The 27,696-nt window shown below is 42.9% G+C and overlaps 1 protein-coding gene across 1 annotated transcript; it reads left to right on the forward strand.

Annotated features, from left to right (window-relative positions):
* Positions 1 to 1,649: 1,649 nt before the first annotated feature.
* Positions 1,650 to 22,365, forward strand: hdac3 (histone deacetylase 3). The gene is made up of 15 exons (XM_084331561.1): positions 1,650 to 1,801; positions 2,838 to 2,920; positions 4,376 to 4,518; positions 5,108 to 5,189; positions 7,678 to 7,734; positions 9,512 to 9,567; positions 11,462 to 11,595; positions 14,297 to 14,377; positions 14,464 to 14,537; positions 14,935 to 14,999; positions 15,975 to 16,064; positions 17,331 to 17,389; positions 17,861 to 17,940; positions 18,912 to 19,069; positions 19,821 to 22,365. The coding sequence occupies exons 1-15, from the start codon at positions 1,747 to 1,749 to the stop codon at positions 19,888 to 19,890; spliced, it is 1,287 nt and encodes a 428-aa protein (XP_084187687.1). The 5' UTR covers positions 1,650 to 1,746; the 3' UTR covers positions 19,891 to 22,365.
* Positions 22,366 to 27,696: the final 5,331 nt, after the last annotated feature.

A 27,696-nucleotide genomic window follows, 5' to 3' on the forward strand; every position in this document is an offset into this window, starting at 1 on the left:
TGCCTAGCAGGTCTTCAGACTGAGGCGTCGTACCTAGGTAATGATACTAACACCACGACGACTTCTGGTCAGCGTCGTCCGGTTGAAGTAGGGTCCTCATCATCAGGGGATGGGATACAGCTGTGAGGAGTGAGGTGCCTGACAGCGTGTGAATCAGGGGATGAAGTGCAGCTGGGTTGAGTGACGGGAGGTGAAGGGATGCTGATCATATAGGGCGTGAGGCTTCCGTGGTGGAAGGAAGGGAGGATGAAGAGGAGTGTGTGGTGGATGGAAGGGAGGATGAAGAGGAGTGCGTGGTGAATGTGAGGGGAGAAGGAGGGGGAGTGAAGTACGCTCTCGCCGTGATTATGACATCTGTATGTCATGTATGTCGTACATATGTTATGAAGACTCTGGCAGGAGCACTCATTCAAGGGTACTACGACTATGCTTGCACCTCATGGTACCAAAGCACCTCAAAGGCGCTAAAAATAAAATTACAAACATCTCAAAACAAACTGGTCAGACTACTGCTTGACCTTACTCCTAGAACCCACCTCACCCCTTCCCACTTTGACAACCTAGGATGGCTTAGAGTAGACGACAGAGTACAGCAACTTGCAATGGGCCTGGTCTACAAGATACACTACACGACCAAGGTACCCATGTACATGTCAAAATACTTCCCAAAGGTCAGTGAATACCACGATCACAACACCAGAGGGAGCTCCACAAATCATGTTAAACCCAGATTTGGCTCAAACAAGGGACTAAACACGTTTCGCAATTATGCCACATCAATGTGGAACGCCCTACCCAAAGCTGTAAAGGAATGTGAATCACTACCCACTTTCAAAAACACTCTCAAAAAACACCTACGGGAGACTGCAATCCGAAACTGGCCCCTGTAAATGTCCTAACACAACCCCCTCCAATGTACAGTAAATTACCATGTATGGTCTTGTCAATATTCCAATGTACAGTTTTGTTTGTATAGTTGTACAGTGTCCCCCACCCACTCCTCCTACCCAACCCCCCCCCCACTCCTACCCACCCCCCCCCCCCCCACCCAACCACCTCCAATGTACAGGCCCCCCCCCCCCCCCACCTACCCAATCCAATGTACAGTTTCTACGCCAAATGTATATACTCATTTTTTCTGGACTCTTTTTGTATCACAAACAGTACTGTATTTGCAAATCTAGTATGTCATAAATGTATAGATGTAGCAGTACTGTCTATCTGTATGTTATGTATGTCATATATGTTACGATGAATTGAAAATGGGGGACCCTGATGTAAACAAGACGAAAGTCTTTCTCTGGTCTGCATCCCCTTAACAATTGTATGTATTGAGCTGTACTGTACTGTACCCATTCTGCAATCTGTTAATAAAGTTTTCAATCAATCAATCAATCAATGCATGAATTGAAAATGGGGGACCCTGATGTCAACAAGACGAAAGTCTTTCTCTGGTCTGCATCCCCTTAACAATTGTATGTATTGAGCTGTACTGTACTGTACCCATTCTGCAATTTGTTAATAACGTTTTCAATCAATCAATCAATCAATCAATCAATCAATCAATATTTCACTGCCCCCTCCTTTCACTCTCACTACTGTCTGTCCCCGTGTGATGACGTACACCTCACTCAGTCGGTGTGTTTACAATGGCGGCTGTTTAGAGAAAAGGGTGGTATTTGCAGCAGCAAAACTTTGGTTGAATTGTCCACATTAATATCCACAGGGCTGTTTCTGTGTTTCACTATGACCAACAGAACGGCATATTTCTACGACCCGGACGTGGGGAATTTTCATTATGGTGAGTATGGTTGGTGGCGCAGAGCTAATCGATGCTAACGCTAGCTAGCTAACTTAGCTAACATACAAATCAGTTCAGGGCTGTGATTTTCTTTTTATTCGGGATTTCAGACGTTCTCCCCACACATGTCATCTGCTCTTGTCCCCCTGCATTCACGTCAACGTTAATTATTTCATGGTGTTTCGTCTTGTACCACAAGACACACAGCTTCGGTCAAAGTAGCTAACGTCGTTAGCTTAGCTAGCATTAGCAAAACAATCTTTAAAGGACTGGTTCACTTTTTTTTAAACCCAGGCTCTATGTAAACATTGTCTGGCATGATGTTGACTAGCACAGGCTCACTTTAGTGTCGAGAAACGTAGCATTGTGCTGCTTCAGCTCACCAGGCTCCAATTCAATGTGTGGGGGCGAGTGTTTTAGCGACCAAAACCATGACATAAGAACCACTTTTCAAAACAGGAAGCTCGCCATACAATCAGATATGTTCCACTGAGCAAATGTTTGCAAACCGTACATCGTATCAAGCATTGATTGGAAATTGTATTAACATATTGCAGAATGGGTACAATACAGTACGGCTCAATGCACGCAATTGTTAAGGGGGTGCAGACCAGAGAAAGACTTTCGTCTTGTTTACATCAGGGTCCCCCATTTTCAATTCATAACATTTATGACATAGCCTACATGACATACAGTACTGTTACATCCAGACATTTATGACATTCAAGATATACAAATATACAGTACTGTTTATTTACAGACAGAGTTTCTAAAGGAGAATATATGTACAGAGAATATTATACTGAGCTTCATAAGCTTTGTGCCATCTAAGTTGCCCAGTTCTAGTGTAGTATCTATATGTTGTGTACTTGTGTTTCAATCATAGTGTCTAGGTGCTGGTCACCCCCGTGGCTCAGCGATTTGGTTATTGTGTATCATCTATGTTGTGATTCTATGTCTAGGTCCTGGTCACCCAGTGTTTCAGTGATTTGGTTATTGTGTATCTAATCTATATGTTGTGATTCTATATGTCTAGGTGCCGGTCACCCCATGAAACCTCATCGCCTGTCTCTGACGCACAGCCTGGTGCTCCACTATGGCCTCTATAAGAAGATGATGGTCAGTAGGAGGCGCTCCTCTCACTATTCAGTAGTATATTCCCTATTCCTATTGTGTCATTATATCCGTCTCCGCCACAGCAGATCCCCTGTGAACGCGATAACTTGGAAGAGCTTTCATCAAATTATTTTCACATTTGTGGTGCACACCCATGACCCCTAGAGGCAGGGCTCTACAGTGTGACCATTTCACTCACATTTGCCCAATAAAAATAGGTGTCTGCGAACCGGGAAAATCAGAGGAGCACAGTGTGCGAGTAATAGCCTGATGCGTATTCATCAGTTGAGTGAATCCATGACTGGAGCAGTGTGTTTGAAAGAGAGTAGGCTTTGCGTAGTGGGCGTGTCAACAATGTCTATGCGCAATTGTCATTTCATAATAGACGCAGAGTAGCGCAGCCCTTCAATTTTAGAAGCTATGACATCTAGCTATTCAGCCCTGCGTGCGACAGCCCTGTGACAACTCCTCTCACAAGTCGCGCTGTTTCTATGTGCTCCTCAAGCAACGGGTCCAATGCGTCTTAACATGCTTTGCATCCTCGCCATTCCTGTATGCCCACGTTGTGGTAAAAACCTTAACTAATGTTAGCTGCTAACTAAGCTAAGCTAACCATGGAAACGCTTACAGGCACAGCTAAGAAATCAGTTTAGTTTATCCAATAGTGAGGGAAGGGCTGAGTCTCCCCCCCCCCCCCCCCCCCCCCCTCTCTCGCTCAACAATCCTGATTCCTGAACCTATTTTATTCAAAAGGAAGATATTGATTTACATGTGTATATAATATATATATCATCCTTTCTTTATATATCATCTTATCTCCTGTGCTGCACAAGCACTAACATAGTGTGGAGTGGCGAGATAACACATAACAGATGGACATTAGCTATAGGCCTATTATAGCTCAGCAGCCATAACAGAATACATTTTTTTTTTTTTTTTTTTTTATTATTATTTACGTTTCAACAGCGTCAAAATATTAATTATAATTAAAGAATTTTCCATGTTCTGTTCTCTAATAATATATTCCATAACTTTTCCTGATATTTTAGGTTTTTGCTGTGATATTGTTTTAGAATCAGTATCTCGTAATTGTTCACTGTGCTCCTAGTTTTTTTTGTGTGCGCCTAAACTTTTTCATTTAGTTTCACATGTGCTCCTTGTGGCATTAGGCCAAAACGTTAAATTTCCAAATGAGTGTAACCCGAATACCTTTCATTCAATTATTTTCGAATGTGTGGCTGCCGGGTAGAGTAGAGGTCTAAGCACCCCACCGAGTCCTGGTCATTGCAAACAACGACTCCTACTGGTCGGTAGAATGCGATCTGGCCGTCGGTTGTGTGATAGTAAAGGGTTAACCTTCCGTCGTGTGACAGTGAAAGGGACTTAAGAGATTGTAAAATCGATACTTGTCATATCGGGCGTATTTTTGTAAATGCAGTCTGCTTGTGTGTGTGTCAGGTGTTCAAGCCGTACAAGGCGTCTCAGCACGACATGTGTCGCTTCCACTCGGAGGATTACATCGACTTCCTGCAGAAGGTCAGCCCCAACAACATGCAGGGCTTCACCAAGAGCCTCAACACATTCAACGTAGGAGACGACTGGTGAGCACGCACACATATACATGCACACACACACACACACATATACATGCACACACACACACACATACAAACACACACACACACACATATATACACATGCACACACACACACACATACATACGCATATATACATGCACACATATATATACACACAAACGATAGATACACGCATACATATATACATGCACACGATAGATAGATAGATAGATACACACGCACACACATACAATGGATACACACACACACATATATACATGCACACGATAGATACACACACACATACAATAGATACACACACACATACATGCATTGCACATGATAGATACACACACACCATAGATACACACACACAACACGTATACGATAGATAGATACACACACAATAGATATATACACACATGCACACAATACACACACACACAATAGATACACACAATCATACAACATTTTGCACATATTTCTGGATGTATTTATAGATCTAGCTAATGCTAATATCGGTATGTGTGTGTGTGTGTGTCTCTCTCTCTCTCTCTCTCTCTGTGTATGTCTATCTCTCTCTCTGTGTGTCTGTCTATGTCTCTCTACCAGTCCTGTGTTTCCAGGTCTATTTGAGTTCTGTTCCAGATATACTGGAGCTTCTCTACAAGGAGCCACACAGCTCAACCACAAGGTACCAAATAACATCAAGCTAACTTCACCATGGTGACAAATAACATGGAATAACATCAAGCTAACGTCACCATGGTAACAAATGACATGGAATAACATCAAGCTAGCTTCACCATGGTAACAAATGACATGGAATAACATCAAGCTAGCTTCACCATGGTAACAAATGACATGGAATAACATCAAGCTATGGAGAGAATTCCACAACTTTACACCAATAACTGAAGGACTGTTCATCTGTTTAAGTGTGGTACGTGCAAACTAGGGATGTCCGATATTATCGGCCTACCGATATTGGCATACAAATTTGATATTGGAAAATATCGGTATCGGTTTTGAATTTTTTTTGTTATTTTATTATTATTATTTTTTAACATTTATTTAACCTTTATTTACCCAGGCAAGCAAGTAACAACAAATTATTATTTTATTTATTGTCAAAGTATGCATAATGTTGTGTTAATTACATGACAAGAGATATGTAATGTTAATTACCTGAAATTATTCAGTTTTTGGGGGGGGGGGGGGGGGGACCCTGCATATATTGGTATCGGTTGATATCGGTATTGGAAATTAAGAGTTGGACAATATCGGTATCGGTAAAAAAGCCAATATCGAGCATCCCTAGTGCAAACTGATGTTTAAAATAAAATAAATGGAATAACATCAAGCTAACATGGTGACAAATAACATGGAATAACATCAAGCTAACTTCACCATGGTAACAAATAACATGGAATAACATCAAGCTAACTTCACCATTGTAACAAATAACATGGAATAACATCAAGCTAACTTCACCATGGTGACAAATAACATGGAATAACATCAAGCTAACTTCACCATGGTAACAAATAACATGGAATAACATCAAGCTAACTTCACCATGGTAACAAATAACATGGAATAACATCAAGCTAACGTCACCATGGTAACAAATAACATGGAATAACATCAAGCTAACGTCACCATGGTGACAAATGACATGGAATAACATCAAGCTAACGTCACCATGGTAACAAATAACATCAAGCTAACTTCACCATGGTAACAAATAACATCAAGCTAACTTCACCATGGTAACAAATAACATCAAGCTAACTTCACCATGGTGACAAAGAAAGTCTGTGAGCACTCGCACCATTAAATGTTGTGTTTAGAGCACAATCTCAATCTCATTACGCTGCTGGCCAGTATGACTTTAGTGTATTTTTTTTTTTTTTATATTATTGCAAAACAAAATTGTTAAAAGTCAGTACTCAACACACAATGCATAATGAAACTAACAATTAAGGTGGCTAAAATGACATGCAAGTACAGTAACAGAAAACAAAAAAAAGTATATAATAATATTTTACCGTATACAGTGTATATCCAACGAAATTACCAATTGTACCAATGTCTTATACAGGATATACTCCTAATACCTATTATCTAAAACCCTACACACATATGCTCCAGCTCGAACCCCCCCCTCCCGGACCCCTCCTTGGATAGTACCTCCATTATCCCTCACTCCTAACCAGACACCACCATTATAAGCTAGCTTTTATTCTCTCCACCACTTCTAACCACATTGACATTTTGGATTCGTTGAGTCCCAGAATTCTTGCTGTAGATATTTCTTGATAAATCACATCGAGATATGTAAAAAACCAAACCTTCCGGCACATTTCTTCCGGTTGAAACCAGCGTGATGCGATCAGTTTTTTAGCTACTGTGGTACCCGATAAAACCAATCTCTTTAGCTGTGGATTTACTGCAAACTCAAAAACATCATTCAATAGTAATACAGAGGGGTGTACTGGTATATTCCAAGATACGAGTTTTGATAATCGATGGGTCACATCTTTCCAGAATGCCTTAACTGGTGGGCAGTCCCAATACATGTGCATAAATGTTCCTTCGTCTCCATTTGTACATTGGGAGCATTTTGAGTCTAGTTTGAGACCCATTCTGTTCAGTCTTATAGGAGTCAAGTATGTCCTGTGAATATAGTTAAGATTGATTTGTTGATGGTCCGGGTTCCTTGATGTAAGACGGACATTTGCCCATGCTCCTTGCCAATCAAAGTCACTTTCCAGGTCTGGTATATCCCTCCTCCAGACAGAGTCTAGTTGGAGGGTTTCATACGAGGACGTTAGTAATTGATAATAAAAACCTGATAGTGTCTTTATACCTGTATCACTGTACATATTAATACTGTCTACAACTCTGTACAGACATGATTAGCACTATTATTCAGTAGTACTCATTTATATACTTATTTTCGTTGTGCTGTACTTGGGCTGTATGATGACCATACATTTGTATGTAATCTAATTAGTGGTTCAACCTGTGTTAGGCCACTTCAACATCAGGTTCCTTGAGTCTGATTGGCTGACATTTGCAGAAGCGCAGTTTTGAATTTGCCCCATTTCCTTCCCATGGTGTAAAGCAGTGCTTATATTACCATCTAAAAGAGATGATTAATTTTTTCATTCTTCCAGATCTGTGACATCGCCATCAACTGGGCTGGAGGTCTGCATCACGCCAAGAAGTTTGAGGTGGGAGAGTGATGTCATTTAGACGTTTGAAGTTGGAGAGTGGTGTCATTTTGAGGTGGGAGAGTGATGTCATTTAGACGTTTGAAGTTAGAGAGTGATGTCATTTAGACGTTTGAAGTTGGAGAGTGATGTCATTTAGACGTTTGAAGTGGGAAAGTGGTGTCATTTAGACGTTTGAAGTGGGAGAGTGATGTCATTTAGACGTTTGAAGTGGGAGAGTGATGTCATTTAGACGTTTGAAGTTGGAAAGTGATGTCATTTAGACGTCAAGAAAAGCTATTCCTTTATTGAGCCCCTTGGGGAAATGTGGGCACCATAGCAGCATGGGGGAGGGTATGGGCGGGGTAATAGTAGAAAGACATAAATGTAGGCAATACAATTTGATCTGAATAAAATGAACTGTGTAAACAATATAATTAACTCTGAATATAAAAATATGAGAAAAATAAATGGTGTAAACAAAGGTGTAGCCTAGTTCATATTCATAATCACAACTTAGTTGTTGAACACAGAATCCTATGGATCCCTCTCTCAGTGTAAAGACCATCACACCATGTAAAATGGGGGGATAAGGAACGTTTGTGGAAATTGATCATCATTAATTCTATCGCCTCATTTAGAATGCCTGTTCATTCTGGTCTGTATGTTATTGTTTCATATTGTCTGTATGTTATTGTTTCATATTGTCTGTCTGTATGTTATTGTTTCATATTGTCTGTTATTGTTTCATATCGTCTTCTGTGTTATTGTTTCATATTGTCTGTGTTATTGTTTCATATTGTCTGTTATTGTTTCATATTGTCTATTGTTTCATATTGTCTGTATGCTATTGTTTCATATTGTCTGTCTGTATGTTATTGTTTCATATTGTCTGTTATTGTTTCATATCATCTTCTAATAATAATAATTCATTTAATTTATATAGCGCTTCTCAATAACCCGAAGTCGCTGACAGTAGTCGGGAGCAGGAGTACAAACAAAGAAACGAAAGCAAAGAAACAAAAACAAAAACAGCAAAGGAACAAAAACAAGAGGAACATGAGACCATGGGGGGAACAGGGGAGACGGCCTGATAGCACAAAAAAGACTGGAGACAGACATCAATCAGGTTGGAGGGGAGGGGGAGGTTTAGGGGTGGGGGGGGTTGAAGGCAAGGGAGAACAGGTGGGTTTTGAGGCGAGCTTTGAAGGTGGATAGTGTAGGGGAGTCTCTGATGGACTGGGGGAGGGAGTTCCAGAGTCGGGGTGCAGTGCGAGAGAAGGCCCGATCTCCGAAGTTTTTAAGCTTGGATGTCGGGACAGTGAGGGAGGCAGTGGAGGAGGACCGGAGGGAACGGGTGGGGCGGTAGGGGAGAAGGAGATCAGTCAGGTAGGGGGGGGCCAGGCTGTGGAGGGCTTTGAAGGTGAGGAGTAGTGTTTTAAAGTTAATGCGGTGTTTGATCGGGAGCCAGTGGAGGGAGTGGAGGACAGGAGTGATGTGTTCTGTGTTATTGTTTCATATTGTATGTTATTGTTTCATATTGTCTGTATGCTATTGTTTCATATTGTCTGTATGTTATTGTTTCATATTGTCTGCATGTTATTGTTTCATATGGTCTGTATGTTATTGTTTCATATTCTCTTTCATATTGTCTGTATGTTATTGTTTCATATAGTCTGCATGTTATTGTTTCATATGGTCTGTATGTTATTGTTTCATATGGTCTATGTTATTGTTTCATATTCTCTGTTTCATCTGTATGTTATTGTTTGATATATATTCTTCTGTGTGTCATCAGGCTTCAGGTTTCTGTTACGTCAACGACATCGTCATCAGTATCTTGGAGCTGCTAAAGTAAGAACAGACTTTTATTACCTCTTTAAATCTGAAAGTCCATCACCAAACCCCCCCCTTCCTCTTGTCTCCTCCAAGACTCCTATCAGAACCCACTCCTCGTGTCTCCTCCATGACTCCTATCAGAACCCACTCCTCTTGTCTCCTCCAAGACTCCTATCAGAACCCACTCCTCTTGTCTCCTCCAAGACTCCTATCAGAACCCACTCCTCCTGTCTCCTCCATGACTCCTATCAGAACCCACTCCTTGTGTCTCCTCCAAGACTCCTATCAGAACCCACTCCTCTTGTCTCCTCCAAGACTCCTATCAGAACCCACTCCTCGTGTCTCCTCCAAGACTCCTATCAGAACCCACTCCTCTTGTCTCCTCCAAGACTCTCATCAGAACCCACTCCTCCTGTCTCCTCCAAGACTCCTATCAGAACCCACTCCTCGTGTCTCCTCCAAGACTCCTCCTATCAGAACCCACTCCTCTTGTCTCCTCCAAGACTCCTCCTATCAGAACCCACTCCTCCTGTCTCCTCCAAGACTCCTCCTATCAGAACCCACTCCTCTTGTCTCCTCCAAGACTCCTATCAGAACCCACTCCTCGTGTCTCCTCCAAGACTCCTATCAGAACCCACTCGTGTCTCCTCCAAGACTCCTATCAGAACCCACTCCTCCTGTCTCCTCCAAGACTCCTATCAGACCCCACTCCCCCTGTCTCCTCCAAGACTCCTATCAGAACCCACTCCTCCTGTCTCCTCCAAGACTCCTCCTATCAGAACCCACTCCTCCTGTCTCCTCCAAGACTCCTATCAGAACCCACTCCTCCTGTCTCCTCCAAGACTCCTATCAGAACCCACTCCTCTTGTCTCCTCCAAGACTCCTCCTATCAGAACCCACTCCTCCTGTCTCCTCCAAGACTCCTATCAGAACCCACTCCCCCTGTCTCCTCCAAGACTCCTATCAGAACCCACTCCTCCTGTCTCCTCCAAGACTCCTATCAGAACCCACTCCTCTTGTCTCCTCCAAGACTCCTATCAGAACCCACTCCTCTTGTCTCCTCCAAGACTCCTCCTCTCAGAACCCACTCCTCCTATCAGAACCCACTCCTCCTGTCTCCTCCAAGACTCCTATCAGAACCCACTCCTCTTGTCTCCTCCAAGACTCCTATCAGAACCCACTCCTCTTGTCTCCTCCAAGACTCATATCAGAACCCACTCCTCGTGTCTCCTCCAAGACTCCTCGTCTCAGAACCCACTCCTCGTGTCTCCTCCAAGACTCATATCAGAACCCACTCCTCGTGTCTCCTCCAAGACTCCTCGTCTCAGAACCCACTCCTCGTGTCTCCTACAAGACTCCTCTTCTCAGAAGCCGATGACCTTGTCCGTCTCCTCTTCAGTTCTCTTCAGTCACACCTGCTGCCATCGCCCCCAAGCGGGACCAAAAAGTCCACTTGCATGCATCACACAGCAGTAGGGGTACTAACGATGCATCGATTAATCGAAATGCATCGATTCTAATGTGTTAGAATCGATGCATCGATTTGAATATGTTAGAATCGATTATAATCGAGAAAAAAAAGTAATGTTTTTTTTTTTTTTTTTTTTTTTTTGTATTGTTTTTATTGACCTATAGTCCATTCATGCTGAGTGAGTCAGTTCCCCCAGTCACATTTGTGTATTCAATTTCTTTTGGGGAATTAACTGATAGAAAATTAATCGAATCGAATCGTGGTCAAATGAAGAGATTTCATGATGCATTGAATCGTTGCCTGAATAATCGGAATCGAATCGAATCGTTGTGAGGTCGCATCGTTACACCCCTACACAGCAGCCATCTCTAGGCCTAATAATACAGCCCATAATAAGCCCCCCAGAGCATTTCCTAACTGTGTGTGTGTCATCTCCAGATACCATCCCCGGGTGCTGTATATCGACATAGACATCCATCATGGTGACGGCGTACAGGAAGCGTTCTACCTGACGGACCGCGTCATGACCGTATCCTTCCACAAGTATGGGAACTATTTCTTCCCAGGAACAGGTGAGCTGCCGACGATTTCACACCTCAAAACAATATCACGATGTCTGACGGTATCACTCTGTTATCACTCTGACAGTATCACTCTGTTATCACTCTGACAGTATCACTCTGACAGTATCACTCTGACAGTATCACTCTGTTATCACTCTGACAGTATCACTCTGTTATCACTCTGACAGTATCACTCTGTTATGTCTCTGACATTATCACTCCATTATCACTCTGACAGTATCACTCTGACAGTATCACTCTGTTATCACTCTGACAGTATCACTCTGTTATCACTGACAGTATCACTCTGTTATCACTCTGACAGTATCACTCTGTTATCACTGACAGTATCACTCTGTTATCACTCTGACAGTATCACTCTGTTATCACTCTGACAGTATCACTCTGTTATCACTCTGACAGTATCACTCTGTTATCACTCTGACGGTATCACTCTGTTATCACTCTGACGGTATCACTCTGTTATCACTCTGACAGTATCACTCCGTTATCACTCTGACAGTATCACTCCGTTATCACTCTGACAGTATCACTCCGTTATCACTCTGACAGTATCACCCTGTTATCACTCTGACAGTATCACTCTGTTATCACTCTGACGGTATCACTCTGTTATCACTCTGACAGTATCACTCTGTTATCACTCTGACAGTATCACTCCGTTATCACTCTGACAGTATCACCCTGTTATCACTCTGACAGTATCACTCTGTTATCACTCTGACAGTATCACTCTGTTATCACTCTGACAGTATAACTCTGTTATCACTCTGACAGTATCACTCTGTTATCACTCTGACAGTATCACTCTGTTATCACTCTGAAGGCCGTCCCATAGTCGAGCGGAACGAACGCAAACCGGACTCCGCGCATGTTCGCAGTCGTTTGAGCGTTCGTAGTCGAGCGGACCTCCATGTAACAATTTCCTACATGTTTATTGTTGTTTATTGTTTAAAAGGATCCCCATTAGCTGTCACCTAAGTGGCGAGCTAGTCTTCCTGGGGTCCACACAGAAAGACAACAGAACACACAAAACATAACAACATGAGATACATATGACAATCCCACGCTGTTTAGACTTCTGTCATGTCGTCGTCATCCGATGTCAAAATAGTCTAGGTCAGCGGTTCCCAAACCTTTTTTGCCGTGCACCCCATGTCACCTCCCGACCTATAGCTGACGCACCCCCCAATGGGTTTCTGTTAGGAAAAATTGTTGCTGGTCGCCGTGCACAGATTTAATTTTTTTATTTTATCTCTTCCCACGGCGACTATGGATTGGGATTTTCTTTATTTAATTAAAATGTTCACGACGACATGGATGCATGTACTCTGCCAGCATGTTTAATATCCATAATACTAAAGGTTTGACTAAGATCTTTATGAAATTTTATTGTAAAAAAAGATTTTATTTAAAAAAAATTTTTTTTTACCACCATTAGCCTTTTCATGTCACGCACCACCTAGAGGGCGCTCGCGCACCACAAAACCACTGGTCTAGGTTATCGCCGTTTCCAATATTTCGAAATAAAACTGGCAGTTTTACACACTTCATTTAGAAAAGCCATTCAAACTTCTCAACTTTCTTCAGATGATGAAAAAAGACATGGTCCAAATGTACATGAATTGGAATGGATGACGATTAGCGATAGTAAAACAAAATTTTAGCGTCATCTACCTGCCAACGTTTTACCGGACCAATACTACCCATTCAATCATGATCCTGCCCTACTCTCACTTGGCACGGAGCGAGTGTTCAGGGTAAAATGCAGATCGGTGTCACATTAAATGCAGGTCGATGTCAACGCGGAGCAGCGTTTTGTGTGACACCAAGTGAGCGGACGTCCGCGTGGTTAGAAAATTGGAGCTTCGCACTTGGAGTCCGCACGGACCTCCGCGGAGTCCGGTCCGTGTACGTTTTGCTCGACTATGGGAGGGCCTTGACAGTATCACTCTGTTATCACTCTTGACAGTATCACTCTGATAGTATCACTCTGACAGTATCACTCTGACAGTATCATCCTTCCGTCTGACGGTATCATCCTGTTATTGCACAATTTCATTGTCATTGCACAAGTACAAGTACAGGGTACAACAACATGAAGTTGTCAGCTAGCCAGAGGGCAAAGCGGCAGTAAAGTGCACTGCAGTATACAGTATAACATGTTGGAGTGTATATATGATAAAGCTACGGAGTAAATGTGCTAAGCTATTATTATATACAGTGGCACAAGTATGAATAAACCATACTAGCCAGTGGTTTAACTATCTTTAACTATTATTGTATGTGTGTTAGGGCTGCACGATTAATCGAAAATAAATCGCGATCTCGATTCACCTATGCGATCTCATTTCTAAATTATGACTTTCTTTTCATTAAATTTTCTTTTTTCTTTTCTTTTTTAACTTTTTTAAATGATGACAATTCTGACTTGAGTTATTTTATGTTACAAGAGACTTTTAAGTTTACGTCGAGCACTTTCATATATGTTATGTTTAAGTTTAAGTCAAGCACTTTGATATGTTATGTTGTCTGTTTAAGAGAGTGCAATAAATTATTTTATTGAAAAAATAAGAATCGTGTGAGAGAATCGTGATCTCAATTCTTAGAGAGAAAAATCGTGATTCACATTTTTGCAAGAATTGTGCAGCCCTAGTGGTGTGTATTAATTAATGTGTATCTGTTGCAGGTGACATGTACGAGGTGGGGGCAGAGAGTGGGAGGTACTACTGTCTCAATGTTCCCCTCCGAGACGGCATCGATGACCAGAGTAAGACCACTTCCTGTTTCCTGCTTCCTGCTTTTACCTCCCTCCTTGGCTACTGACAACTAAATGACGTGTGTGTGTGTGTTCAGGCTACAGACAGCTGTTCCAGCCAGTCATTAAACAGGTGGTAGATTTCTACCAGCCAACATGCATCGTCCTGCAGGTGAGATAGAAGCTTCACTGGTCCTTCTGTCACTACACTAGTAATCCACTGATATGGTCCTCTGGGTCTGATCACTACACTAGTAATCCACTGATATGGTCCTCTGGGTCTGATCACTACACTAGTAATCCACTGATATGGTCCTCTGGGTCTGATCACTACACTAGTAATCCACTGATATGGTCCTCTGGGTCTGATCACTACACTAGTAATCCACTGATATGGTCCTCTATGTTAGCTAGGTAGCTTTAAGTTAGCTAGCTAGCTTTAAGTTAGCTATGTTAGCCAGGTAGCTTTAAGTTAGCTATGTTAGCTGCTAGGTAGCTTTGCTGAGTGATGACAACCCTGCCCTGTATTATATGGTGTGATATATCTGTGTGTTATATTTGTTTTCCAGTGTGGAGCAGACTCTCTGGGCTGTGACCGACTAGGCTGCTTCAACCTCAGTATACGAGGACATGGGTAAGATATTAAAACATAGATATATATATATAATAATAATAATAATAATAATAATAAATACATTTTTATATAGCGCTTTTCCGAATGCTCAAAGACACTTTACAGAGCAAAATAAACATATACAGTTTTAGTAGGAAAAAATATTACAAAATTATATAAAAGGAAGGAGTTCAAGGCTTGAAGGCAAGGGTAAAAAGGTGGATTTTTAGGGCTTTTTAAAATGGATGCAGGTAAGATATTAAAACATAGATATGTACACTAAATACACGGCCCTTTAAAACCAACCTCAGTATACGAGGACACGGGTAAGATATTAAAACATAGATATATACACTAAAGACACTGTCCTTTACAACCAACCTCAATATACACAAGGATGCAGGTAAGATATTAAAACATAGATATATACACTAAAGACACTGTCCTTTACAACCAACCTCAGTATACACAAGGATGCAGGTAAGATATTAAAACATAGATATATACACTAAAGACACTGTCCTTCATAACCAACCTCAGTATACGAGGACACGGGTAAGATATTAAAACATAGATATATACACTAAAGACACTGTCCTTTACAACCAACCTCAATATACACAAGGATGCAGGTAAGATATTAAAACATAGATATATACACTAAAGACACTGTCCTTTACAACCAACCTCAGTATACACAAGGATGCAGGTAAGATATCAAAACATAGATATATACACTAAAGACACTGTCCTTCATAACCAACCTCAGTATACGAGGACACGGGTAAGATATTAAAACATAGATATATACACTAAAGACACTGTCCTTCATAACCAACCTCAGTATACGAGGACACGGGTAAGATATATTAAAACATAGATATATACACTAAAGACACTGTCCTTTACAACCAACCTCAGTATACAAGGACAGGTATCTAAATTTTATAATTTTCATTATCTCTAATGTGTGGAATGTCTCTCTTTCCCCTGTAGGGAGTGCGTGGAGTTTGTGAAGAGCTTTACGATTCCTCTGCTGGTGTTGGGAGGTGGCGGATACACCGTCAGGAATGTAGCTCGCTGCTGGTGAGTAGTTCTCTGATGAAACCACAGTACAACTATAGTAAAACTAATATACAGTAAAATGATGACGGTAAAACCACAGTACATCTAGTAGTAAAACTTAACTACATTACAACTATCTTATGGGTCGTTTGCCCCCCCCCCCCCCCACGGAAATATTAGTAATAATCTTTGGAAAGATGTGCGTTGAGATAAAAGAAAGAAGGAAACAAAGACCCGCGAGTTGGAGGTTCCTCTTCTCTCGGCTGCTCCGTCACCAGCAAGGTCTCCCCTACATGTTCAAAAGCCTCGAGGAAGCTTGTCTTAACCCTTTCACTACCACACTACAGAAGGATTAACCGTCTGTAGTGTGGTAGTGAAAGGATTAACCGTCTGTAGTGTGGTTGTGAAGGGGTTAACCTTTTGTAGTGTAGTTGTGAAAGGGTTAATCTTCTGTATCTCCTTTCTTCTCTCTGCTCATCTCATCTCCTTTCTTCTCTATGCTCCTCATCTCCTTTCTTCTCTCTGCTCCTCATCTCCTTTCTTCTCTCTGCTCCTCTCATCTCCTTTCTTCTCTCTGCTCCTCATCTCCTTTCTTCTCTCTGCTCCTCTCATCTCCTTTCTTCTCTCTGCTCATCTCATCTCCTTTCTTCTCTCTGCTCCTCTCATCTCATCCTTTCTTCTCTCTGCTCCTCTCATCTCCTTTCTTCTCTCTGCTCATCTCATCTCCTTTCTTTTCTCTGCTCATCTCATCTCCTTTCTTCTCTCTGCTCCTCTCATCCTTTCTTCTCTCTGCTCATCTCATCTCCTTTCTTCTCTCTGCTCCTCTCATCTCATCCTTTCTGCTCCTCTCATCTCCTTTCTTCTCTCTGCTCATCTCATCTCCTTTCTTCTCTCTGCTCATCTCATCTCCTTTCTTCTCTCTGCTCCTCTAATCTCCTTCTCTCTCCTCACCTCCTTTCTTCTCTCTGCTCCTCATCTCCTCATTTCTTCTCTCTGCTCCTCATCTCCTTTATCTCTGCTCCTCTCATCTCCTCCTTTATCTCTGCTCCTCTCATCTCCTCCTTTCCTCTCTGCTCCTCCTTTCCTCTCTGCTCCTCATCTCCTCCTTTCTTCTCTCTGCTCCTTTCATCTCCTCCTTTCCTCTCTGCTCCTCATCTCCTCCTTTCTTCTCTCTGCTCCTCTCATCTCCTCCTTTCTTCTCTCGCTTCCTCATCTCCTTTTCTTCTTTCGCTTCCTCTGCTTTTCTCATCTCTTTTCTTCTCTCGCTTCCTCTCCTCTCTTCTATAGGACGTATGAGACGTCTCTGCTGGTAGATGAACCCATCAGTGATGAGCTGCCTTATAGTGGTGAGTTCTACTGTCTTATAATAAGACATGTTCCACTCTCTTCTACTGTCTTATAATAAGACATGTTCCACTCTCTTCTACTGTCTTATAATAAGACATGTTCCACTCTCTTCTACTGTCTTATAATAAGACCTATGTTTTACTCTCTTCTACTGTCTTATAAGACCTATGTTCCTTTCTCTTCTACCGTCTTAAGACCTATGTTCTACTCTTTTAAGTGGGCCATTGTGAGAGATGGAAATGTTTTTCAAGTTTCAGCATTGACTTATGACTTATAAATAGAAAATCAAAACGGCATACTCCTTTATACAACAGTAATGCTATTTACTGTTATTAAATAACATGGTAATGATATTTAGTGTTATCATATAACTAATGATATTTACTCTTATTAAATAACAGTAATGCTATTTACATGCATGTGTGTTGCTAAGCAATATGTCTAAACCAATGATCTCCTGTCTCATATAGAGTACTTTGAGTATTTTGCTCCTGACTTCACGTTACATCCAGATGTCAGCACCAGGATAGAGAACCAGAACTCTAGACAGGTAATACAGACAGACACACGCACGCGCACACGCACGCACACGCACACACTTACTTACCATTCTCCTTCTACACTTGTCCTCTCCCCTCATCTCATCTCCTCTCATATCCTCTCCTTTCCTATTCTCTCCTCTCCTCTCATATACTGTAATTTCCTCTCCCGTCGTCTCATGTCCTCACCTCTCCTCTCCTGTTGTCCTCTCCTCTCCTCTCTCCTTCTCTCCTCCTCTCCCCCTCTCTCCTTTCCTCTCCTCTCCTGTCATGTGCCCTCCTCTCCTCCTCTCTCCTCCTCCTGTCATGTGCTCTCCTCTTCTCCCCTCCTCTCCTCCTCTCTCCTCTCCTGTCATGTGCTCTCCTCTCCTCCCCTCCTCTCTCCTCCTGTCATGTGCCCTCCTCTCCTCCTCTCTCCTCCTCCTGTCATGTGCTCTCCTCCTCTCTCCTCTCCTGTCATGTGCTCTCCTCTCCTCCCCTCCTCTCTCCTCCTGTCATGTGCTCTCCTCCTCTCCTCTCCTTCTCTCCTCCTCTCCCCCTCTCCTCTCTGCCTCTCCCCTCCTCTCCTCTCCTGTCATGTGCTCTCCTCCCCTCCTCTCCTCTCCCCCTCTCTCCTCTCCTCTCCTGTCATGTGCTCTCCTCTCCTCTCCTTCTCTCCCCCTCTCCTCTCCCCCCTGCCTCTCCCCTCCTCTCCTGTCATGTGCTCTCCTCCCCTCCTCTCCTCCTTCCTCTCCCCCTCTCTCCTCCCCTCCTCTCCTGTCATCTCCTCCCCTCCTTTCCTCTCCTGTCATGTGCTCTCCTCCTCTCCTCTCTTCTCTTCTCCTCTCCTCCTCTCCTCTTCTCTCATCTCCCCCTCTCCTCTCCTCTCCCCTCTCCTTCTCTCCTCCTCTCCTCCTCTCCTCTCCTCTCCCCTCCTCTCCTCTCCTCTTCTCCCCTCTCCTCCTCTCCTCTTCTCCCCTCCTCTCCTCTCCTCTCCTCTCAGTACTTGGAGCAGATTCGTCAGACAGTGTTTGAGAACCTGAAGATGTTGAATCACGCTCCTAGTGTCCAGATCCACGATGTTCCTTCTGACCTGCTGAACTACGAGCGCACAGACGAACCCGACCCTGACGAAAGAGGAGCCGAGGACGGCTATGCCAGGTCAATATACATATATACATATACATACATAATATATATATATACAGACGAACCAGACCCTGACGAGAGAGGAGCCGAGGCCGGCTATGCCAGGTCAATATATATATATATATATATATATATATACATAATATATATATATATACATAATATATATATATACACATACATATATATATATATATACACATACATATATATATATATATATATACACATACATATATATATATACAGACGAACCAGACCCTGATGAGAGAGGAGCAAGGTTGAAAATCACCTGAATTACTGTTTAGGTCCACCAGGTGGAGCCAGAAACGGTGCCAAAGCTTCAGAAAGCCTCGTTCTTCTCCCGCGCTTCTGTCATATCTGTGGTGTGACCTGATGATGTCACTCCCTGTAACTAACCTGATGACGTCACTCCCTGTAACTAACCTGATGATGTCACTCCCTGTAACTAACCTGATGACGTCACTTCCTGTAACTAACCTGATGACGTCACTCCCTGTAACTAACCTGATGTCACTCCCTGTAACTAACCTGATGATGTCACTCCTGTAACTAACCTGATGACGTCACTTCCTGTAACTAACCTGATGACGTCACTTCCTGTAACTAACCTGATGACGTCACTCCCTGTAACTAACCTGATGACGTCACTCCCTGTAACTAACCTGATGATGTCACTCCCTGTAACTAACCTGATGATGTCACTCCCTGTAACTAACCTGATGACGTCACGTCCCTGCAGGCCGGAGGCCGCCAACGAGTTCTACGACGGTGACCACGACAACGACAAAGAGAGCGACGTGGAGATTTGACGAGAAGGACCCTTCTCCCCTGCCTCCCTCCCCCCTCCTCCTCCCCCCCTCCCTCCATCTGGAACGCTCACACTTATCCCCAAGGTTAGATTTTCTCCCGAACACATTTTTGGGAGATTTGAGACATTTCTGCAGACGTTTTTTGTCCAGAAACGGAAAAGGCCAGCGAGTGAAGCGCCGGTCGGACTGAACGGACCTCTGCAGCGTCTGGAACGACGTCTGGTCAGACTCTTAGAAGAAAACATCTGTATCTTTTTTTTAATGAAGACGTCATCGCCGCTCAGCGTGGCGGTGGACCCTGGACCGGCAGAGCTCCTTGAGACTAGTAGTGGAGGCGAACAAGAGCGTTCTCTGTAGAGGACGTCACCGACGAGGAGGGCAATCCAAATGACTTTTGTGAAAAAAATATTCAAATGCCTTTATTTCATTGACGAGTCCTATAAACGGAACGTGATTCAAAATATGAACCTCCTTTTTAAATTTTTTTATCACTGTTTTTATTATTATTTTTCTGTTTACATAAAAAAAAATGAAGAAAAACAATATTACAGTCTGGGGATCTGAAATATAAACGTAAGAATAAGACAAAACGTATGGACAAAATATGAAGAGGAGTAGCCGGAGAAGGAAGATGGGAGATTAGCTCAAACATATTAATCATGTTCCGTTTATAGATGTAAAGGAATTTGGATCCTTTTTTTCACTAAAAGTAGAGTACCTTGGTGTTTCCCACGTGACGATGGTGCCATAATCCAGGACTGTTTCTGCGGTGTTCCTGACCCTTAACAACTGAACCAGTGTTCCGTCAGCGTCTGGAGATGGGATCATCATTGTTCATATAATAAACACAGTATCCTGCTCAGAGCCGGGACAAGGTGGACATGAGGTCTGTTACCATGGTAACATTCAGAATAATGGCTTTCTTCACCTATATTTTGGTTATGGTTAAATGGAGATGGCTGCGTTTGGTCGGTCCTCGTCGACTGGTAAAAAGTCATACATTTATCGTGTGACCAAGTCGTGTGTGTGTGTATATATATATATATGTATGTGTGTATATATATATATATATATATATATACACGAGATGATGGTGTTCGGGTTGCGCACGTCGGGACCAATCGGATCCAAGGCAGCAGATCTTTTAGGGATCCCAGTATGTCAATATCATATTTCTGATGTCTCATCATAACTCCCATGTTCATAATAAAGTGTTTGCGCCACAAAAGGTGAAAGGTCACTGATGAAGTCGCAACTCGGTTATCATGGAACTTTTTTACCAGTTCACCACTGGTATTTACCATAGACATATATAAAGGCTAGACGACTCACCCGCGCCGCTGGCCAATGGAGACAGACGTTGCCACATGGCGGCCATCTTGCCACAGGCAGCACGCCGCCACTCATAACATGAATGTCTGGTGCCTGTACTATTGAAATAACCATAGCTTGCTCAATTGTCAAACGGTTTGATAAACGTCGGATGTGATTATCATACTGCATACTTATAATGGACTTTCATATGAACATTTCAACATCTCCAAGCATCCTGAATCACGGCCACGTTAATAGCGTTTGTAAATCGGTTGAAAATTGAGCACGCTATGATTATTTCAATAGTACATGCAGCATAGACATTCATGTTATGAGTGGGCGTGCTGCCTGTCACAAGATGGCCGCCGGTGAACTACGCTGGAGACTCCGCATTGCACCATCTAGTTATATATATATATCTATGGTATTTACCACTTGGTCGGCTGTTCGAGTGTGACTTCCTGGTGGGAAACTAAAAAACATCCGACCTTTACTAGGACCAGCAGAACACACCATGAGGCCTGTTACCTTGGTAACACGCACACTGTAAAGTGACAATATCTCAAACGGCAGATAAAATGCCGTTGGTGTCGACGAGCTCTAGCTCTGGTCAGGAGCGTCACACACCGACCATTAGCGCTCTCTCTCTCTCTCTCCGTCAAGCCTGCTAGCTGGCGTCCAGCTTGGAACCTTTACCCCGTCAAACTTCGAAAGCTTTCTAAATGTTTTAGATTAACCCTTTCACAGCCACACTACCAAAAGGGTTAACCCTTTCACAGCCACCCCTACAGGTTAATAACCCTTCCACTTGTGGTAGTGAAAAGGTTAACGGTCTGTAGTGGTAGTGAAAGGGTTAAAGATATCTTAAGAGAGATTTGTTGGTATTTTCCGACATTAAAAAAAAGTGGTATGAAATACATGCTATAGTAGTAGTAATATAGGTGATGCCATGCCATACTCGCTAAGTGCCGAGCGGTTCTGACCACGGTTCCAAACGAACCAGGAAGCTTCAGACGTGGGGGGTATACAGGGTACCTGTACTCCAGAAGCTTCAGACGTGGGGGGTACACAGGGTACCTGTACTCCAGAAGCTTCAGACGTGGGGGGTACACAGGGTGCCTGTACTCCAGACGTGGGGGGTATACAGGGTACCTGTACTCCAGAAGCTTCAGACGTGGGGGGTACACAGGGTGCCTGTACTCCAGACGTGGGGGGTATACAGGGTACCTGTACTCCAGACGTGGGGGGTATACAGGGTACCTGTACTCCAGACGTGGGGGGTATACAGGGTACCTGTACTCCAGACGTGGGGGGTATACAGGGTACCTGTACTCCAGACGTGGGGGGTATACAGGGTACCTGTACTCCAGACGTGGGGGGTATACAGGGTGCCTGTACTCCAGAAGCTTCAGACGTGGGGGGTACACAGGGTGCCTGTACTCCAGACGTGGGGGGTACACAGGGTGCCTGTACTCCAGACGTGGGGGGTACACAGGGTGCCTGTACTCCAGACGTGGGGGGTACACAGGGTGCCTGTACTCCAGACGTGGGGGGTACACAGGGTGCCTGTACTCCAGACGTGGGGGGTACACAGGGTGCCTGTACTCCAGAAGCTTCAGACGTGGGGGGTACACAGGGTGCCTGTACTCCAGACGTGGGGGGTACACAGGGTGCCTGTACTCCAGAAGCTTCAGACGTGGGGGGGTAAACAGGGTGCCTGTACTCCAGAAGCTTCAGACGTGGGGGGGTAAACAGGGTGCCTGTACTCCAGAAGCTTCAGACGTGGGGGGGTAAACAGGGTGCCTGTACTCCAGAAGCTTCAGATGTGGGGGGTATACAGGGTGCCTGTACTCCAGAAGCGGTCCGGCGACCCCTAGCTCAAGAGACGCTGAAGGTCATGATGGATGTCCTGATCGAAGAGGCTTTTCAGACCAGACCTAACAACGTCCGTTATCTTTTATGTTTCTGTAATTATTTTTTTTACTGTGTATGTAAATTTTCGATTGTTTTAGTCATGTAGAGGGAGGTAGCTGTGATGTTGAGGCAGCACTTTAAAAAAAATAAAACGGTCTTTTACTTTGTGAACTGACCCGGGAACAGGATGGTTTCCTGTGTAAAAAGTAAGTTCATAACGCAAACTGGTCCTCGGCAGTTAGTTTCTAAGGCTCGGGTGACAACGAGGCCATTCTGTCTCCATATTGGGTCCATTTTATACCGTTAGCCTTTCAACTGTCCTCTATATGCCAGAAAAAAAGTTTTTGATGTTGTCAACTTGTGTTTTTAATAAAATCGCCTTGTGTTTTCAGAGGTAATCGTTATTTATTGTGACAGTGGCACTGATTCTACAGTGTTTCCCATTAATTACCTAGACTGTGGAAGCCCACCACAGTCTGATGTGTCCCGCCACAGTTTTATAATTAACCGAAAATAAAACTTATTATAAATTCTTTTTTTATCAGTCATATTGGCAGTGGTAGTAGTCGTAATAGTAATCCGGTATATTTTTTTATTTTATAAAAAAATAAACCAGTTCAACACTGGTAACCACTTTTGCTTCATTTCTTTGGTGGCTCAAATGTATGCTCTAGTCTAGTCGTTTTGAGCACAAAGTTCATCATAGATCTAGCCTCTTTATTTTGCTCTCAAAGTGCACCAGGTTGATGTATTTAACTTTAAAATGTACAAAAAAGTTAAAATGTTCCAGGGTGGCATGCCCCCGGACCCCTAGAGGGTTCACCCACCAGTCTCACAAAATCCTGTGGGAAACACTATTCTAACCCCTGAATGCGGGTCGACAGTTGGTCAGGAGGTAGAGCTGGTCGTCTGGTAATCAGAAGGTTCCCGGGTTCCGGCTCCTCGCGGCAATGTGTCGAAGTGTCCTTGAGCAAGACACTGAACCCCCTAACTGCTCCTGATGAGCAGGTTGGCACCTGGCAGGAGCACTCATTCAAGGGTACTACGACTATGCTTGCACCTCCAAGGCGCTAAAAACAAAATTACAAACATCACAAAACAAACTGGTCAGACTACTGCTTGACCTTACCCCTAGAACCCACCTCACCCCTGCCCACTTTGACTACCTAGGATGGCTTAGAGTAGACGACAGAGTACAGCAACTTGCAATGGGCCTGAATGAATGAAAACTTTATTTAACAGATTGCAGAATGGGTACAATACAGTACGGCTCAATACAAGATACACTATACGACTAAGGTACCCATGTACATGTCAAAATACTTCCCAAAGGTCAGTGAATACCACGACCACAACACCAGAGGGCGCTCCACAAATCATGTTAAACACAGATTCGGCTCAAACAAGGGACTAAACACGTTTCGCAATTATGCCACATCAATGTGGAACGCCCTACCTAAAGCTGTAAAGGAATGTGAATCACTACCCACTTTCAAAACCGCTCTTAACACTTTGAGTGCCAGCCACGCGTTGTCGTTAGTTCATGCCGACCTATGAATGCCACCAATGCTATATATCGTTTGTTTGTCGTATTTATTTTTATTGGCGATTTGAATTCATATTTCATCAATCGAGCCTCAGGTTAGTGCTGCAGAGTCTCCCTGAGCTCAATTGGGAAGATACCGCCCCCTATCGTCTCTCCCTGTGTAACTGCACCCCATTAGTTTAGACTGATGGGGGGGGGGGGGGGGGGGGGCGAGCCAGTTTCCTCATTTAACTTTTCCGTCAAGCCAACTGAAGAGATCCAAGTTGATCGCCGACCCCAGAACAGCGTGGATTATGTATTTCCAGCACCCAACGCTGAATCAATAAACGCGATCGATATTTGGAATGGCGATCAGGAATTGGAATAATCTTTTTGGATAACATCTGAGGTAAGGAATCTATTTGACCAGTCTTGGGATAATCAGAGCTTTTTTCACAGATATCAACGTGTCCCATATGTGTGTGTGTGTGTGCCGCTGATCAGGAAATGAGAATCGATATTTCAGCCCGCTTCTATAGCGTGCATAAGTACACATATACTATCGATAATCTAGCGTTTATTTGAAAACGATTCATAAATAGGCCGAAAAATGACCGTTTTTGTGTATGCCAGAATATTCCAGTAAATGCCTTTTATCACAGAATCTTTATATTTTCCTGAAAAACGAGGGCTTTTCAAAATGCTATAAAACGGAAATGAAGCGATTAAAAAAACAATCCGTTTCGACAATGTTGACTGCAAACAAGTCAAACAGATAAGCGACGGGCAGATTAGACACATAGCCATAATTTAAAACAGAGATTATGCGTTCACAATACTATCATTGAAGTGGGTGCTGGCATTCAGCCAGGTAAGTACGACACCCCCTGGTGGCTCTGAAAGTGTTAGAGCGCACCTACGGGAGGCTGCAATTCAAAACTGGCCACCGTAAATGTCCAAACCCCCCCACCTCCTCCTAATAGACAGTCTCCTCCCCACCGTATGTATATTTCTCTCCCACCCACCCACCCCCTCCTAATGTACAGTCTACTCCCCATCATATGATACTCTGTTAGGATCTATGGGTAACAGTACTGTATATTTGCATATCGTATATGTCACAAATGTAACAGTACTAGGGGAGAGTGGGGTAATTTGTGCCAAGGGGCAAGTACCCCTGTTATCTAGAAAACCATAGAAGAAGTTGGTCATGTGACAACATATTTTTGAAGAGGCATCCATTTCACTCAACCTGCAAAGAAGGGAGACACATTTAAGCACATTTAAGTTAAAAAAAACATTGTTTTGCCCTCCAAAGTAAAAATTTTATGATCAAGGTTTTTTTATTGCTGTGTTTGAACAATTATAGACAACTTTGAAAACAGTTCACATGTTTTAGTGCTTTAGTAAGCTACACCATGAGTCTATACAGTTAGCATGATGCTAGCTCAAAACAGCTGGGGGATGCATTTTTTCAAAATGGTAGGCTTGGGGTGATTTGTGCCAAAGGGCCTGGGTTAAGTTGTGCCAGATGTTCTGTTTGTTAAGTTGCCCCAACTTATAATTATATTAACTATATATATTACTTTATTGTATTTTATTGTTATTGTACATTGTATTCTTACATTTGATCACTAAAACTATGTGATATTCTTAATTTTAGACCAAAATCCATCATGCCACGCAGATACAAACGGAAGACAGACAGGGTTTCAACTCCTTGAGAAGTTGGAAAGAGCAGTGAAAGAGGTGCAACAGGGGAAGACTATACGTCAGGTTGGAAAGGAGATGAAGATCTGCAGGATGCTTTTACCGCGTTTGAGATTAAAATGATCCATTTTACTTAAAATTATCAATGGCACAATTTACCCCAGTGTATTGTCTCTAATGTCACAACTTACCCCGCACCGGGGGCAAGTTGTGCCACAAAACCACTTTTTTTTCTAAAGCTATATTTCTGAAACAGTTTATTTAAGATCCAAAGTGATTGTCCCCAGGGATGCACAACATCATAAACTATATGTACATATTTTAGTTGGGGGCATTACTGTAATCCCCTTGCTTTAAAGGATAACTCCACTATTTTGGGAAATTAGCTTATTTAACATCTTCCCTGGAGTTAGACAAGAAGATGCATACCTTTTTTGTCTCTGTGCGTGCATTTTAGCTTTGGGAATAGATGCTCCGTTAGCATAGCTTAGCTTCATCACTGGAAGTGAGGCAGGACAGTAGCCTTACAGTGCCTTACAGTGTATTGCAAGGTCTGACATTGACCAAACTTGATATGCATGACCTTGGTGGGCTCTAGGTCAACTCCTGAAAAGGGGGTCAATGTCAGACTTTGCAATCAAAAGTTAGGGGGCTAATAACCCTTGCCATAATTTCAGTGCGCCCCTAACTTTTGATTGCAAGGTCTGACATTGACCCCCTTTTCAGGAGTTGACCTAGAGCCCACCAAGGTCATGCATATCAAGTTTGGTCAATGTCAGACCTTGCAATACACTGTAAGGCACTGTAAGGCTACTGTCCTGCCTCACTTCCAGTGATGAAGCTAAGCTATGCTAACGGAGCATCTATTCCCAAAGCTAAAATGCACGCACAGAGACAAAAAAGGTATGCATCTTCTTGTCTAACTCCAGGGAAGATGTTAAATAAGCTAATTTCCCAAAATAGTGGAGTTATCCTTTAAAGCCACTTTAAGTAAAAATTGGCACTACTTACCCCACTCTCCCCTATATACCTGTATGTCATGTATGTCCCTAATGCCCTGCATTATTATTATTATTATTATTATTATTATTATTATTATTATTATTATTATTATTATTATTATTATTATTATTATATTATTATGCCATAAATGTCATGATGTCATATATGTTGTGTATGTCATAAATGTCACTATGAATTGAAAATGGGGGACCCTGATGTAAACAAGACAAACGTCTTTCTCTGGTCTGCATCCCCTTAACAATTGTGTGTATTGAGCCGTACTGTATTGTACCCATTCTGCAATCTGTTAAATAAAGTTTTCATTCATTCACGTGGCATGA

This window comes from Notolepis coatsorum, assembly GCF_963971535.1.
Source record: "Notolepis coatsorum genome assembly, chromosome: 16".
Lineage (NCBI taxonomy): Eukaryota > Metazoa > Chordata > Actinopteri > Aulopiformes > Paralepididae > Notolepis > Notolepis coatsorum.

Excerpts from the sequence above, each read along its gene's own strand:
- hdac3 (XM_084331561.1), top strand. The coding sequence starts at position 1,747 with ATGACCAACAGAACGGCATATTTCTACGACCCGGACGTGGGGAATTTT. Across the intron at positions 9,568-11,461 it reads AGTATCTTGGAGCTGCTAAA|ATACCATCCCCGGGTGCTGT; the intron begins GTAAGAACAGAC and ends TGTCATCTCCAG. Across the intron at positions 15,000-15,974 it reads CTCAGTATACGAGGACATGG|GGAGTGCGTGGAGTTTGTGA; the intron begins GTAAGATATTAA and ends TTTCCCCTGTAG.